This window comes from Sander vitreus, chromosome 16 (assembly GCF_031162955.1).
Source record: "Sander vitreus isolate 19-12246 chromosome 16, sanVit1, whole genome shotgun sequence".
Taxonomy (NCBI): Eukaryota; Metazoa; Chordata; class Actinopteri; order Perciformes; family Percidae; genus Sander; species Sander vitreus.
This window is the reverse complement of record NC_135870.1, coordinates 4,229,635-4,245,992: the sequence shown is the minus strand read 5'-3', so window position 1 is coordinate 4,245,992 and position 16,358 is coordinate 4,229,635. Positions and strand designations below refer to the sequence as shown.

The 16,358-nt window shown below is 38.2% G+C and overlaps 2 protein-coding genes across 4 annotated transcripts in view; both read left to right on the top strand.

The window, feature by feature from the left end:
• Window positions 1-703: 703 nt before the first annotated feature.
• Window positions 704-12,500, top strand: slc25a1b (slc25a1 solute carrier family 25 member 1b). The gene is made up of 9 exons (XM_078270947.1): window positions 704-1,082; window positions 6,194-6,301; window positions 7,472-7,571; window positions 8,140-8,278; window positions 8,599-8,683; window positions 8,920-9,024; window positions 9,112-9,227; window positions 9,315-9,388; window positions 10,864-12,500. The coding sequence occupies exons 1-9, from the start codon at window positions 968-970 to the stop codon at window positions 10,976-10,978; spliced, it is 957 nt and encodes a 318-aa protein (XP_078127073.1). The 5' UTR covers window positions 704-967; the 3' UTR covers window positions 10,979-12,500.
• A 1,991-nt stretch (window positions 12,501-14,491) lies between these two features.
• Window positions 14,492-16,358, top strand: part of pi4kaa (phosphatidylinositol 4-kinase, catalytic, alpha a) — a 49,562-nt gene continuing 47,695 nt past the window's right edge. For all 3 annotated transcript variants that reach the window (XR_013503187.1, XM_078270946.1, XM_078270945.1), the window contains exon 1: window positions 14,492-14,665. Coding sequence is in view for 2 of the 3 variants with exons in the window: in XM_078270946.1 (XP_078127072.1) it covers window positions 14,567-14,665 (99 nt within the window). In the remaining variant the exon portion in view is untranslated. The remainder of the gene's footprint in view (window positions 14,666-16,358) is intronic.

Sequence of the window (16,358 nt, the reverse complement as noted above, 5' to 3'; positions counted from 1 at the left end):
TAAAGTCTCCAAATGAACACAGAATATATATATATATATATATATATATATATATATATATATATATATATATATATATATATATATATAGTGAAAAAATAGATGTATGAAATATATTTTAGTCAAGATAAGATTGAAAATAGCATGATGTATATCATACAACTATTTATTATTTTTTGGAAAATTCCATATCCATAAGAAAAATGGTCAGTAATTAAGCCAAGTTTCCTGCACTTTATTAATGAATTTCAGCAATATAGCACCGTTTAATTTAATATTAAAAACAAAAAAGCTATTAAGACCTTTAAGTTATTAAATGATTTGACACAAACTCTGGCTTTATTAAATGTAAATGTCTTATTATTTATTTTATGGTATTGTCTTTTGTTCCTGTCTTGTAATGTCTGTTCTATTCTATTCTGTTTGTACCTTTGTATATGAACTTCTGTGCAATAAAGAATTAATTATAAATTAAAAAAAACAATAACAGGGTAAGCCAATCAGAGGCAGAGTAAGGCAGAGTTGGGCGGGACATGCCTTCGCCATCCTAGGAAAGGCAAATTCGCGGGCCAGAGTCGGACAAACTGGAGATTGTTTCAGCGCTTTTTACAGCAGAGAATCTCTCCGGTCCTCCTTAAATGTTTGTGACAAACATGGCGTTTTTCTCCGTGACGAGGGGGAAAGTGGGGAAAGTGTCGTGTACTGCCCCGCCCTGAATGTACACTGACTCGACGCTATCAACCTCTGAGCGCCACGGAGGGAACTTCACTGTGAAAAGTACACAGACATTATCAACTCTAGATCTACACCAAAAGTCCAATGGTCAATGTTTGCTTCGGGATTCCTGCTGCGCAAAGCACCCAGACTGCACAAGGGCTTGGAAGGCTGCCGACTGGGTTTGAAGCGACCGAGCACGTCCGTATTTGACACATTAAAATAAAAAAGTTAGGCCGGTGGTATCGCAGTCATGTCTGGACAACCTAGATTTGTGAGTCCGTTTTACAGACCCCAGTGCTTGGCTGCTGCAGCTCCAGCGGCGGGGAAAGCCAAACTCACGCACCCGGGGAAGGCAATCTTGGCAGGTAAGAAAGTTTTTTTTTTACAAGGCGCTCCTGCACACATGAGTTGTTTACAAGTTTTAGCACATGTGTGTGCATATGTGATCAGAGGCCCTGGCTGCAATACTGTTTACTACAAATACACGTATCTTAAGTGCGTAGGAAAGATACATATTGGGTATTGCAAGCAGGAGAAAGTGGGCTTAAAAACAACAAAAAGTAAATGGGAATTATGTAGCACTACCAGACTCATGGATAAACTCAATTTCTTCATATCTCAGCCTTTTGCACACAGCAGCATAACTTATTTCTTGTCTTGAGGACTGAATGTTGAATAGTGTGATGTGTTCTGGGGACCTTTAAACTTTTACTATAAATCATTTTCAAAGGAGCCTGACCGGCATGAACTCTGATTGTCTGACTGTCTTATTAGTCAATCAGTGATAGATGTCCAAACTTCAGTGTACTACAGGGCAATCATTATTGGGAAATATTGCAACATCACAGGATGGAAGAAAGACTTGACGGATGAATATGGTGCTGCTGATAATGGCTGAACCATAAAAGTTCAGAAGAAAAGTTTAGTTTGTTCTCATTTTTTTTTGTACATTACCATCAGCAGTATGGTTGCTGTTTTCTATTGACCCATAGTGTCCTTTTAGTGTGTGCTCAGAGGCCTCTGGGTCTCCATGTTCAGTTACATGAGCCACGATGACAATGCACTTTGCTCTGTCAGCCTCTGCACACATTCACCTGGGTTACAACATGCCTGTCACACAAGCTCAGTTCAGGAGCTTTTTGCAAAGAGGCATAAAAGGTCAAGATGATTATCCGTCATGGTCTGAGGTGCATCAAAACTGGTGTAAAGAAGAGTATATTATAGTCCTGATGCACGGTAAACATGTCAGCCCAAATTCAAGGATGACTAAGCATCTATTAGCGAGTCACAAGAGAATAATTACGTCACATGCCAAGGCTTTAAAACCCCACTAATCCCTATTGAAACAGCATCTTTATTATACCATGGGCAAACTCTGGATTCATCTTAATTGCCTCTTGTATGTTACCTTTGTTTTCCCATGCACATGATTATCATTTGCATAAACAACAAATATAAAGGAATAGTTGACATTTTGGGAAAGAAGCATAGAGTTGGATGAGAAAATCGACATCACTCTTGGATCTGTCGAGGGAGGGTTAACCCTAGCTTAGCATAAAGACTGCAGTAACTGACATGGCGGCTTTTTTTTCGTGTCGGAGGGGAAAGTGACGTGTCCTGCTCTGCCCTGAATGAACACTGGCTCAACGCCACATCTCGACTGCTCGGATGTGGCTGTGCTCTGTCCCAGGAAGTCACTGCAACTAAAACCACCATTTGTATTTTTTACACTTCAAGTTTTAAACAACGAGATGTATCGTGTTTGTTAGTGAGCTTTAGAGGTGCTCATAGCTTAATTTGTTACATTTTAGGCAGAGCCAAGGTAGCTGTTTTCAGTCTTTATGCTAAGCTAAACTATTCAACTCATGGCTGTAGCTTCATATTTAAAGGTCCCATATTGTAAAACATGAGATTTCCATGTCTTGTTTGATTATAAAGCAGGTTGAGGTGTATCAATACTGTCTACAGAGATCCACAGAGAAATGCACACAGCCCGTATTCAGAAACTGTGTCTTTAAACGAGCCGTCAGGACTTCCGTACGGTTGTGATGTCACAACTATACTATATATAGGTAGAAAATGCCGCTACAGTGCCGTTACAGTCATTCCCCGGCAGCACTGACGGTGCAGAAACAAGGAGAGCAGAGATGCAAAAGACCCAGAAACGCTGACCAATCAGAGCAGACTGGGCTTTTTCGGGATGGGGGCTTAAAGAGACAGGCGCTAAAACGGAGCGTTTCAGACACAGGGCGAATACAGGCATATTCAGACAGACAGTATGAGGAAAAACAAAGTGTTTTTTGAACATTAAAGCATGTAAACATGCATAGTAGAAACACAAAATATAAGTATACACCTGAAAATGAGAATGATATGGGACCTTTAATGTATAAACATGAAAAGTTCCGAGGTGGAAAAAGTAAATATGTCCCTAAATGTTGAAGTATTCCTTGAAAATTGTCTTTCACAACAAACCTTATCTAGTAATTATCATACACTATTCTAGCCTTAATTAAATAACAGGTATTATGTATTTTCTATCTCGAATGTTTTAAAAAAAAGTTTTGTCTGAAGAACTACAGACTACTTTTGTGCAAGTGTTGCAAGTAAAAGGAAGTATTTAATAAGCATTGACTGGTGTGGAAGTGTGTTGTATTCTAGTACACATTGGGCTCGATAAACTGGTTCTACACCTTTTTCCAGCTTGAATACGTGGACATAATGCAGGTACTGTGTGGAGGCTTGTTTGCAGATGATGATGATGTGGACTGTTGTTTTTGATGCAAGCTTAATTTGTAGGTTCGGCTACAGCCAGTCTCTAACCAAAGGAATGCCTGGGTGTGCAGCCAAGATGCACTTGATGTTTTGGTACAAAAAAAACAGTGGTCTTGTGATTGCACGAGCACAGTTGGTGTGTTGTATTTCTCTGCATGACATTTTGGTAGAAAGACTGCATGTTAAAAGCACCGACAAAGGGCCCTTTTTTTTTTAAATCTGTGAGGATGAAATCAAGCTTGTATAAATGTTAAACATCCTCTACTGTTCGCAGTAAAGCTTTTAATCTAGCAATTAATCTGTTGATTATTTTCTTGATTAATGGATTAGTTGTTTGGTGAAAAATGGCCATCAAAGCCCACGATAACATACTCAAATGTCTAGTTTTGTCCACAACTCAGAGGAGTTAAATAAACTAGAATTTTTACTTTTAATTTCATAAAAGACGACTCAAAGCGCTTAATCGACTATCAAAATAGTTAGCAATTAATGTAATAGTTGACAACTAATCGATTAATCTTTGCAGCTCTACTTTTCAAGCCTTCAGTTTGTAGTGCTTCTACAAAAATGTTTTTTTTTTTAACAGTTACTCACTACTCAAGGCCTGTAGATTAGATTAGATTAGATTCAACTTTGTTGTCATTGTGCAGAGTAGAAGTACAAAGACAACCAAATGCAGTTTGCGTCCAACCAGAAGTGCAAAAAGAGTAGAAAAGTGCAATGTGATATACAAAGTATAGCCTGACCAGCCAGCCCCACATCCAGATGTTGGGTCTGGGAACTCACCATTGGCGGGGCTCAATCTGAGGGGCGGGATAAACGGTTGTCTTTCAAATTCCCTCTGCACGCAATAGGATAGCTCTACAACCAACCAGAGCAACGAAGAAGGTAGAGAAGCTAGTTGATAGATTAAACTTTGCCGTATCCAGTCGGCAAAACTCCGAACACAGCTTCCTTTTTTAAGAATGACTTCAGTGCGGTTCTTTGTTCTTTTCTCAAAGAAAAGCTGAACTCTAAGTCTTCCGGAAGACCGCTGTTCCCAGCAGCAGCAGCCATAAGCCCCGCCTACTGACTCTATACACGATGTGATTGGTCTGACTAGAGTTTGGTTTTTCCAGCTCACAAGCCAACGGAGAGTTGCTAGACGACCCTGGCTGCAAATTACATTTGCTGCCGCTAGGGTGGTCTAGATTTCTAGGCTAATACAAGTATAGATAGGACAAGAAATACAGTGCAGTGTAGACAGTAGTGTACAGCTGGTTTACAGAAGGTGGTTTGGAGTAATAGAAATTAAATATAAATATGTGCAGTGTATTAGCAGTTACGTTTTATAAGAGCAGAATAAATAATAATGTAATATGAACAACATGTACAGATATGTGCAATGTAGTAGCAGTAACATTAAAATAGTAGTAAGAATAATATAAATATATGCAGTGTATTATTATTATAAAGAATACAATACAAAAACAGAATAAATATGGATATTCAGTATGAACCATATAGACAGAATACACATTTTGAGGTGTCAGTAGAAGCAGGAATGTTAGTAGAATAACTTGCCAAACTTCTCTTGCTCAGCTACTTGACGTCATGCAAACTTGTCACCCAAGGAATCGGACCACTATCGGGTTGCTGGTCTGTTTTGCCACGGGGTTAACGGTGAACAGGATGTGCGCTGAAGGCAACACACCCCCTTGAGCTGGAGTCAGGCCAGGGGGAGTATCTGTAGGCAGAACAAAACTGAGATCAGACGAGCCAATCAGCTGCCGGCTGAGTGTTCGCTGTTGAACGGCAGATGTGTGACAACCAGGGTTTTAAGGTGGAGCTGGTTCAAACTGTAGATGAGATACTGTAGAGCAGACAAACACTCTGTAGACTCCCTCTGAGGATTACTGATGTGCATGTAATTCCAGATTTATCTTCTCAAGCTTTTACCCCGAAACTGTATTTCACCGCACCTACACAATTATTTATTTACTATTCATTTTTACATTCCTTTTATTATTTTATCTCTTTTTTTTTAAAAGAATCATTTCTGCTGTTTTATGATCCTTGCATTTGTGGTTTTATTTGTATTTTTGTTTTGTTTTGTGAAGCACGTTGTATTGCATGTTTTTATATGAAATGTGCCGTGTAAATAAAGTTTTATATATGATCATTATTAATAAGTAAAATATAACGTGGGCATTAGGGCTCGGTATCGTCAATGATTTCCCCGAATCGATTCCGATTCACATGGTCCCTTTCGATTGTATTTCCGATTCGATTTAATATCAATGAGGTTAGGAAAATTTCAATTCCAATACCAATTTTGCTTTAATATAAAAGAGATTCTCAGAGAACGTCTGCTGTAGTTTACATGCAAGACAGTGTGATTTAATTTGGCCGGTTAAGCCAAAGTTTGTATTTCAAGTATGCAAGTGTAAAAGCATATATTTAGTAGGGTTTCTTTAACGTCAATGGGAACACAGTATTGCAAATAGATTATGGATTCTTGTATCCAGTGAACAATATTCAAAGAAACACATATTTGCATTTGTAAAGTACGTTTGTAGATTAGATAAAGTCAATCAACAGTTGTTTGTACTTGCTGTCTGAATGCTTCTGTCTCCCCGAAATGCACTTGTGTGGTGTTTCTTTAAATGTTAACTCCCGTTAAAATGACTCTGTACTTAATGGTGGGGTTTTTTTGTTTCAGGTGGAATAGCAGGAGGCATAGAGATCTGCATCACCTTTCCCACCGAGTACGTTAAAACACAGCTGCAGCTTGACGAGAAGGCAAATCCTCCCAAATACAAAGGCATTGGTGAGTGCATGTTCAGCATCTGTTGAATGAATATATATATATATATATATATATATATATATATATATATATATATATATATATATATATATATATATATATATATATATATATATTAAATAGGGTTAGGTATCATATAATTTAACGATATGTTTATTATTGAGCTTGAGACTGCATTATGCTGAAATGGCAAACTACAACCTCAATAATACAGATATCCTTTAAATGAATACTTCTTATTGATACCTCCACAGTATAAACCAGTGTCTCTCAAATGGGGGTATGTGTCCCCCTAGGGGTACTTTGGAGGACTGCAGGGGATACGTGAGATATTTAACAACAAATGTTTAATAGTTACAAGGCTGTTGTCCAGAACATTGTTCCTCTTTATGGAGACTTTTTTTTCTTCCTACCAGTATGTGACATTTGTGTCGCCTTCTTTGGACCTATTCTATCCCTCCTTCCTTCGACTTTCCTTCTACTTTTTACTTCGTTTTTTTTGAAGTTATGTCACTCTTTTTGAAGTTTGTGATACTATTATCGACCTATTCTTGCCTTACTTTCTTCCTTCTTTCTGCCATCTTTTTCCAAGGTTTTGTCTTTTTTACAGTTTTTGTCTCCTTTTCTCATCAGCATTTACATGTTTTTTCAGGTACAAGGCTGAATGCAAGTTTAGTAAATCTATCGCTGACAGCGCTGTACTGTTCCTCTTTATAGAGACTTTTTTTTCTACCAAAAATGATTAGTGCTGGTCAGGGGGTACTTGGCTTAAACAACCAATATGGACACATAACCCATTCCTTCCTGTTTCAGTAACAGTCAGTGTGGACTTGTGTTGTCGCAGATATGAGCGAACAGATGTGTGTTTGCGTTGTTAGTTCGTTTGTTATCTGTTCGATGAGAGCTTGTGAACTTTGGCTTCGACCGTGTTTGTCTGTGGAAACTCAGTATGAAGGACTCTTGTTTCAGACACACGTAGAACCCAGAAATTCACGGTTCTCTCGACTCTAAACAACTATACTTTTACAGCAAGATTTTCATAACAAAGCAGCTGCTGATTGATACTGGTGCAAGAATTCATTGTTTTGTAAGCCTCTCTCTCTCTCTCTCTCTCTCTCTCTCTCTGTCTGTCTGTCTGTCTGTCTGTCTGTCTCTCTGTCTGTCCTGCAGTTGACTGTGTGAAGCAGACAGTGAGCGGTCATGGCGTGAGGGGTCTCTACAGAGGTCTAAGCTCACTGCTTTACGGCTCTATACCTAAAGCAGCTGTCAGGTACTGCGGCGCTCCAACCTTACACGCCTGTGCACGCACACACACACACTTTAGGAATGTATGAACTGCTTATTTCCAATATACACCTCCATATCACACAGCATGGGCTCTGTACCTTTTTTTTTAACAGATTCATCGAAAAGTAATTCTTTGCAGTCGCTCTAATCATTTTGTAACTAATTGTTGTATTATTGGTTAATACATAATGTACTATTGCTTTATAGATTGTTATTATAGTCATCAATTAATTTAATTATTTTAATTGAATCATTATTGAACTTTTGGTTTAGGTACCTTGAAAGTGCTCACATTTTTCTATTAAAAACCTGTACCAACTCTGTAATTTGTTAATGAATACATTTTCTTTTTAAAGTTATGGTGCAACCTTTTAAAGGGATTTTTTAACAACTTGGCAATTTAGAAGTTGTGCTTTAATAATGGCTTTCAATCCAGTATATACATATTACAACTTATAAACCCTGTATAAACCTTGCCTTATTAGAAAGTGGTACTAATTATTTACTATTTTGAGTCATTAATCTTATTGATTCTCTGGTAACTTTTACAGATTTGGGGTGTTTGAGTTCCTCAGTAATAAGATGCGTGATGAAAAAGGAAGACTAGACAGTACGCGAGGATTATTCTGTGGCCTTGGGGCTGGAGTTGCAGAGGCTGTGCTCATAGTCTGTCCTATGGAGACAGTTAAGGTAATAAAAATAACATTATTAAGTGTGCATTCATTATTTGGCCACTGGGGTCAGCATGACACGCTGTAAAAAGAACAGTTTTAACCAACCTTGCATCATTGTATGGCTGAGAGAAAACTTTCCCTCGTCCAGTCCAGGGTTAAAGATTCGTCCCAATAAAATATCTCTAATGACGTTTTGCAAATAGCAGCATTACTCATTGTTTGTTACTGTTTGCAGAGCCCATGTCTCCGATTTAAGGGGCTTCTGCAGTCATTTCTGTTTTGAATCTTTGACTCTTTGGTTCGTGAAATGTATTAACCATTGTTTTATCATTTTAGGTCAAATTCATACATGATCAGACATCAGCAAATCCAAAGTACAAGGGATTTTTCCATGGTGTGAGGGAGATTATTAGAGTCGAAGGTAAGGATGGTTTCTTCATTTGTGCAGGGTCTGTGGCATTTTACTGCCACCTACTTTTCAAACTGCACCACATAATGATTGTGCCATACAGGTAATGACTCATCTTCTGCATTTGAGTCATCGCATCTATTATTTAGAGGATAATATTCTTCCTCTGCCTCATTAGTTCCTGAGCTGGAAGGCTGTGAGAAAGTTTTGCTTTTGATCAAAATTTGATAGTGCTGATGTGTCTGCAGGACTGAAGGGGACCTACCAAGGCCTAACAGCCACCGTGTTGAAACAAGGCTCCAACCAGGCCATCCGCTTCTATGTCATGACTTCCCTGAGGAACTGGTACAAAGGTATGTGAGTGAATAGCTTCCACATCTTTATAATTACTGCATTCAATCAAAAGGAGAAGCCAAACATATCTTTTGTTTAACACAAAGGCGATGACCCCAACAAAGCCATTAACCCTCTCATAACTGGTCTGTTTGGAGCTGTTGCTGGTGCTGCCAGCGTTTTTGGAAACACTCCTCTGGATGTCGTTAAGACCAGAATGCAGGTTGGTTGAATAACATAGTCATCTCCTTAGAATCTCATAATGTAACCCTGAGCAGAGTGACTAACATGTACATATATTATTTAACAGGGTCTTGAAGCTCACAAGTACAAAAGCACATTGGACTGTGCTATGAAGATCATGAAGCATGAGGGACCAAAAGCGTAAGTTCATAAACAGAGTTTATGTAAATTATAAAGAATGACAATAGAAAGAGTATAGATCTAGTCATGGAGAGTTTGACAGTTGGAGTAAACCTCATATCTTTAAAGGATTCCCAGTCTTTACACATTGACAATTCAGCAATAATTGTCTACATGCCAGCTACCACAAGGCGGCACATAACTACTAATCAGAATGCACCTTTTTAAATTAATGGAACAGTTTATCACTTTGGGAAATACGCTTATTGGCTTTCTTGCCGAGAGTTAGATGAGAAGATCGATATGACCTTCATGTTTGTAGGATAAATATGGAGTTATGGCCAGGAAACGCTTAGCTTAGCGTAAAGAATGGCAGCAGGGGGAAACGGATAGCCTGGCCCTGTCTAAAGGTAAAAAATCAGCAGCTCAAGACAGTCTGTCTTTTATTGGGTGTTAGTGTAGGACTATTCGACGGACACAGTCACTTCCGAATCAGTCGCTCTCTACCTTCAAACAATAGTCCACACAATACTTACATGTACTTGTGTTTGCTGCAAAAGTACCCAGCCAGTCCAAAGTTTATTGTCCCTTTTTATAGGGTAAAACTTGTTGACAAGATGTCAGTTCTAGGAGTACCACTGCTGTGGAGTACCTCATGGTACCATCCCGGGGCCGCTTATGTTGTCCCTCCACTTGGTCATATAATTCATAAACATGTTTTTTCAACACCCCACTGATGTGGAAGTTCTTAGGCCTGCAATACTTGGGCTTTGTTGATGGAACTCCACCCACCTACCACTATTTTTGATTCTTAGATAATAAAAATAACGTTATTATTAGAGGTCATGTTTTCTGCTCGGTTTGTCCGTACGTTTTTGTTTGTCAGCATGATTACAGAAAACAATACTTGCCCGATTTTCATTAAACTTGGGTGGAAGGATGTAGCACGGGCCAAGGAAGAACACATTAAATGTTTGAGCGCATCCAAATCACGGGGCAGATACAAAAATTATTTTTCACGTTCGTTAATATTGCGAGATAGGGCATTTTCAGCTGCATTCGTGTGGTGATGTCCCGATAATATTTCATGGCTCACTTGATCTGTTTCCCTTGCTCTTTCTTGCAAATACTGGAAACAGCTATCAACGTGTTGTTTATACGCTCTGAGCAATAAAAGACAACACGTCTTTTTTTGTGGCGTCCATGTTGTTTCCACATTATGACTTAAAGCTCATGAACACATTGATGTCCGCAAAAGGACTTCCCAACTTGGGAAATGGGACCATCCGAGGAGCACGTGAATGCAGCGTTGGCGGAGGTCTGCACGCTCTGAGTGCCATTCTAGTTTGTAATGATATTGTGGTGTTTTGCGTGGAAAGGCGACCAAGTTTTTGTGATAATGCATTTCTATATAACCTTTTGTAAGTGTTTGAAACCTTTTTAGGTGCTTCATTTAGTGCCCTGAAGTATTCACTATCTCCCTTTGTCCCCTTCAGGTTCTACAAAGGTACTGTTCCCCGGCTGGGTCGGGTGTGTATGGACGTGGCCATAGTCTTCATTATCTACGAGGAAGTCGTGAAGGTCCTGAACATTGTTTGGAAGACGGACTGAAATGGACCCGTCCCGGTACTACACAACAAGCGGGAGTGTTAGGACAGGCCATTCACATTATTAACCAGGCCACGTCCTAAACCAATCTCCTTAACCCGTGTTTCTAGGTTCTAATATCTACCTCTTAGTGATTTTCAGAGTGAACGAAAGGGATTGGTATGTTCTTGATTTTATCTATAACACAGCTACTACACATGGAAGCATTATCTGCATTAAAAAAAAGTTTCAGATTGCAGAGTCAGTGCTTACACTTACTTTTTTATCTTAAATTCCAGAATGGGTAAGTTCATTAAGAGCTCAGGGAAAGGAACAGGGCATTTATTAAGATCTACTGTCCGCACAGACAACTACAGCGCTTTAAGTTTACTTATACTAATGCTGTATGTAATTAATCGAAGAGAAACCAATACCCACCCCAACAAATGGTGATTTTAGACACTATAGACAAAGAAATTATACTTGAATTGAGAGATTATATCCAGAGATCAAAACGTTTGAAAGTCCTCTTTATATGCAAGTATTTAGATTTTTTTTCTACAAGACGTTTCAAAAGCGATATTTCATTCAGTACCTGATGAAATAATTTATATTCAGATGCCACATGCTGCAGAAGCGACAGGTACATTAAGAACTGAATGCCTTAAATCACAATTGTCACATGAATCAAGATTGTAGGATCCATAAAGAGATGATTTTCTTTTTCTTTTTTTTATTATGTTGCATCTGTACAGAACTTTAGAAATGCACAAAACAGTAGTTGAGGTGGAAAAGAAGGTTCACTTTTAAGTTGTAGAGATGTTTTAAATCCATTAACGTACTAGACTAATGCTATAAAAAGTGCCTAGGTATTCATTTTGAGATCTTATTGAGATTAAGAATGATTGAAGGTTTGTACTTTAGTCACTACGGATTATTTAATAATGTAATTAGTTGCACACCACACTGTGGTGGTGCCAGATGTTTAATTCCAGGCAGTTTCTGCGGTATTTCTGAGATGTTCATATCTTTTAAATGTATCATAACTGTTGATGAATGTTTGCTTTTACATTTTAAATTGCCTGTTTGAGAAGTGCCATTCATAGTGCCTTCATCTTATTCCAGGGAGGGTGAGTGCTTTAGGATATCTTTTATTGCAGATTCTGTTTCTATTTTTTAACTACATTAATTGCCTTTTACTTTTTACACACATACTGATGACCCAATGTGCCAACTGCTGCTTAATTATAAATATAGTAGATATATATAAATATAAAGCCATGTTATAGACTGGAGTTTGTGGCTGGAGTTTTGAGTGTGGCATGTTTACATGCAATGCAATTAAGTGTTTTACAAATGTTAAGCTATCCTTTTTCAGCTTCAGCTTGCATATATGTAGACTCTCTGTCATAGCTATTTAAATATCTTTTTTCAAGAAGAAGGAAAAAAAAAAAAAAACAAGAAACTCCAGTAGTTAAAACCAAGTGTTGTGCCTTTAGTCTAAGTAGTTCTAACATGGCTGCTCACAAATAAACATTGGACCAGATTGTTCATTTTGTCGTTTTCATTTCAACTGTCATGCTGGTTCTCATTTAATCTTACTTTAAGGATTACAGTATTTGTTCTTAGCAGAAGAAGTACTCAGAATAGTAACACCACAGTGTAAATACTCTGTTACATGTAAAAGTCTTGCATAAGTAAAAGTACAGAAGTATCCGCACTAAAATATACCTAAAGTAGTCCTTATGCAGGATGGCCTATTTTAGAACCATAGATGATATTATAATTATTGCATATGCATTAATGTGTTAATATTAGGGATGGGTACCAAAACCCGGTTCCACTATGGAACCGGTTCCTACGCAACCGGTAGGAATCGGACCAGATTAGAACGCAAAATTTGGTTCCTTATTTCGGTTCCACTTAATGTGTCGACTGAAATATTTTCCCTCGGTCGCTCCGAAAACGGACGTAAAAATATCACACTCTCTCTGTAGTCTACCGTTAGCTAGCTACCGTATATGTAGGCTACTTTTAAAATGCCATATTTTCCCTCTGGGCTCACCAAAAAAAATAAAAACTCTATAAAAGAGTCATTTTTCAGTTTTTCAAGAATCGGTTTAGGAATCGGAATCGTTTTAAAAGTCCAAACGATGCCCAACCCTAGTTAATATCACTTTAATGTACACTGCCAGGAGGCTTAACCAATAATAATACATCATCATTTTTTGTTAATTAGAATTTGTATAAATAATGTGAATCTGCAAAGTAAAGTTAAAAATACATGTTTAGTGGAATGAAAAGTACAATATTTGCCTTTGAAATGTAGTGGAGTAGAAGTGTAAAGTAACATAAGTAAAGCACAAGTCACTATTGCTGAAGGCAGTAACACAAATCTAATGGGGCCTATGGCCCACTGATGAAAGTATTGCAATATTTATTTATTTGCAGTATTTGAACTGGTTGTCTAGCGTGACATATCCTAGAAAAAAATCTTGTAGTACAGTTTTTCTCCATTATATTTATATACACACACACACACACGAAATGTAACTATGCACACAATTCTTAAAAACTTGAAGCTCATGTATAACTATTCATTTCTGCTTGGTTGATCATTGTATGTATCCATATACTCTCTATATGTTATGGGTATACGTGCAGTTTAGTGTCCCAAATTCCCCGAAACGTAACCCTAACCCTATCCTAACCTTAACCACTCGAGGTCAAATGCCTAACCCCAACCAATCAAGCTGCTTCGTAGGGCGGGTCTTGGCGTGGCCATAGTGGAATTTGGGACACCAAACTGCACGCTAGCCCATTGTATGTATCCATATACTCTCTATATGTTGTTCTATATGTTGGTCCTAAAAAGAAAATAGACATTTGGTGCCTCAAAAGAAAAAGAAAAAATGTATCAACAACAAGACTCCAGACATTAGAAATAACACCAGATTCATAAGTACATTGTTATCACTCAAATTGGAATTTTAAATCAACCAGGACTGAAAGCTTAAGGATTGTCACTTTAAGTAAATATAATTAGTCACATTCCACCACTGGTTATTTCTACGTTACACAACAAAAACAGATCTCCACCCAACCCACAACCAACGCTCCCTAACATCCTCTTGTGGTTACAAATAAGGAAACAATTATTTTAAACCATTAAACAAAAGACAAACATTATACAGTACACCTTATCCAAAAAGAAAAGGAAAAAAAAGAGCTACACCTAAAGTCATTATCCTGTCACAGATAGAGAACACCGTACTAAACCAGAGGTGTAACCTATTTTCTAAGATTGGTCATCCCAGTCTTTTATATCCTTCAAGTTATCAAAATAACGTAAAAAAATGGACCCCATACCTCATAAAACTTGGACTTGCTTCCCTGCAGAGTGTATTTTATTTAGACCAATTTTAAGTGAAACAGCCATCTAGCGTGACAAGGAGGCCTAGACCCCTTCCCTTCTTAACATGTTTGCTGTGACCTTGCTTCGCGCTTTTTAACCAACTTGCGCTTGCCGTAGTTGTCAATGCATACTTCCTCCTCGGGACGAATGAAAGAAGATGTTTGTTTTTGTGTGACTGTATTAAGGCATTTTTAAACATGTCTCTGAATGGAGGGGGAAGCAGAGGATTTTACTTCAACACCGTCTTGTCTTTGGCACGGTCGTTGGCAGCTCACCGGCAGGCGCCGATAGAAAAGGTAACGCTATAACGTTACGTGGCGATAGCTAACGACAGAAACAAGCTAATACCTGTCAAAAGAGTCTTTGACATTAAAGGCCCGTCCCCTAACTTCGCTTCTCTACCGGTGTGATTTGCGTTATGTATTTAAAAACACAGTAAACACGTTTTTTCACTTTGCCAATGTATGAATTACGTTGTAATTTTAAGATTTAATGGCGACACGGTAACGTTAGCGTTTGTAACTGACTCCAAAGGTGACTGTCGTTAGCTGTTTGGAACCAGTGGCTAATCTTCTCTTTAAAGGAAAAAAGGGAAGGGCAGTTCAAATGTCCCAAATGTGAACGATGTTAACGTTACTTTTGGAATGAATTATTTAATAATGAATCTTCGTTTGGCTGTCGTTTATACCGGTTGTACAAGAAATGATTTAATGCTGGGGGTAAATAACATTGGTGTGAGTCCACAAACCTACAACATACTGTCTGTCTTTGAGTCCAGTGTCCGATATTCCTCATACAAGAGCCACTTAATTCAGTTGTAGTGTTTTGAAAGCAATAACATGTATTGCCTATCTATGTGGGGTGGATCAATGTTATCTATAATAAATTAATTGCATCATATTCGAGTGACATAGTGAGGTTGTTGATGTGTCCAACAGGAACAATCAATATTAAATGAGAACAGTTCCAACCAGGCAAAATAAGCAGTTGCCGCAGGGCTACACAAGCCCCAGCTTCACTGTGTGTCAGTTGCTTTATGCTAATGTTATTACTTTCAATTGGTCTGGGAATTTCACCACTAATGTACAATATCTACTGGCTCCTAGCCCTGTGTCAAAATCTACTTCTAACACCTTTTAATTTAGTTTATATCGTGCTCTCATGGTGCATTACCACAAACTGGCTGACATACAGAAAACCAGAGACCAGCTATTATTCAAGTCTAGAAGTATTAAAAATAAAGCTGTCATCTCTAGTGTACTGTGTGCACTGTACTGCCATTTACTGTACAAGGAACAGGTTAATCTACTAGGTCGTGACAGGCAGTCTAAGGGATCACGAAAGGGCGGCAACCAACTTTAAGTCCCGTTAAATTAGATGTAGGCTAATGATTCATCTTGCAATGGGCTGGGTATTGTTAAAAAAATGTTCGATACCAGAACCGATACCGATACTGTGACACAATACCGGTTCCTGAACGATACTTTTTTTTGATACCAATTCAATAAAATCCATTGTAACAAAAAGATGTTACAACATTAAACATTACAGTACAGTTACAGTTTTTTTTCCCCCGGCTCCTTTCTGCCTATGTGATACACAATGTCGTCAAGCCTCAAAATACAACAACAACACACACACACACATGAGTGAGTCCCGTCTCTGTGCATAACAAACGATGTGTAACGTTAGACAGCGTAGAAATATTTCTATGATCTGGATGCGTTATTCTCAGTATAAAAGTTTGTGTGTGGTGCGTAGTCATGAGACATGGTTACAACTCCAGGGAAGACACATTTGAACTCCCTGTACAATGTATAGACCCGGACACACAAAAATGGTTAGCTTAAGCTTTGATTACATTATAGTTCAGGAATGTGAAGTGTATGTTAGGAGCTGTTTTTGTGTGTGTGTGTGTGTGTGTGTGTCTTTTTGGTGTACCCACACGTGTCTATAACTTAAATGCTGAACTCTTCGTCTCAGATTGAG

What these genes read in the sequence shown, in the direction of transcription:
- slc25a1b (XM_078270947.1), top strand. Translation starts at nt 968, where the DNA reads ATGTCTGGACAACCTAGATTTGTGAGTCCGTTTTACAGACCCCAGTGC. An exon ending in ATACCTAAAGCAGCTGTCAG is followed by an intron (nt 7,572 to 8,139) that starts GTACTGCGGCGC and finishes TAACTTTTACAG; the next exon opens with ATTTGGGGTGTTTGAGTTCC. An exon ending in AAGCATGAGGGACCAAAAGC is followed by an intron (nt 9,389 to 10,863) that starts GTAAGTTCATAA and finishes TGTCCCCTTCAG; the next exon opens with GTTCTACAAAGGTACTGTTC.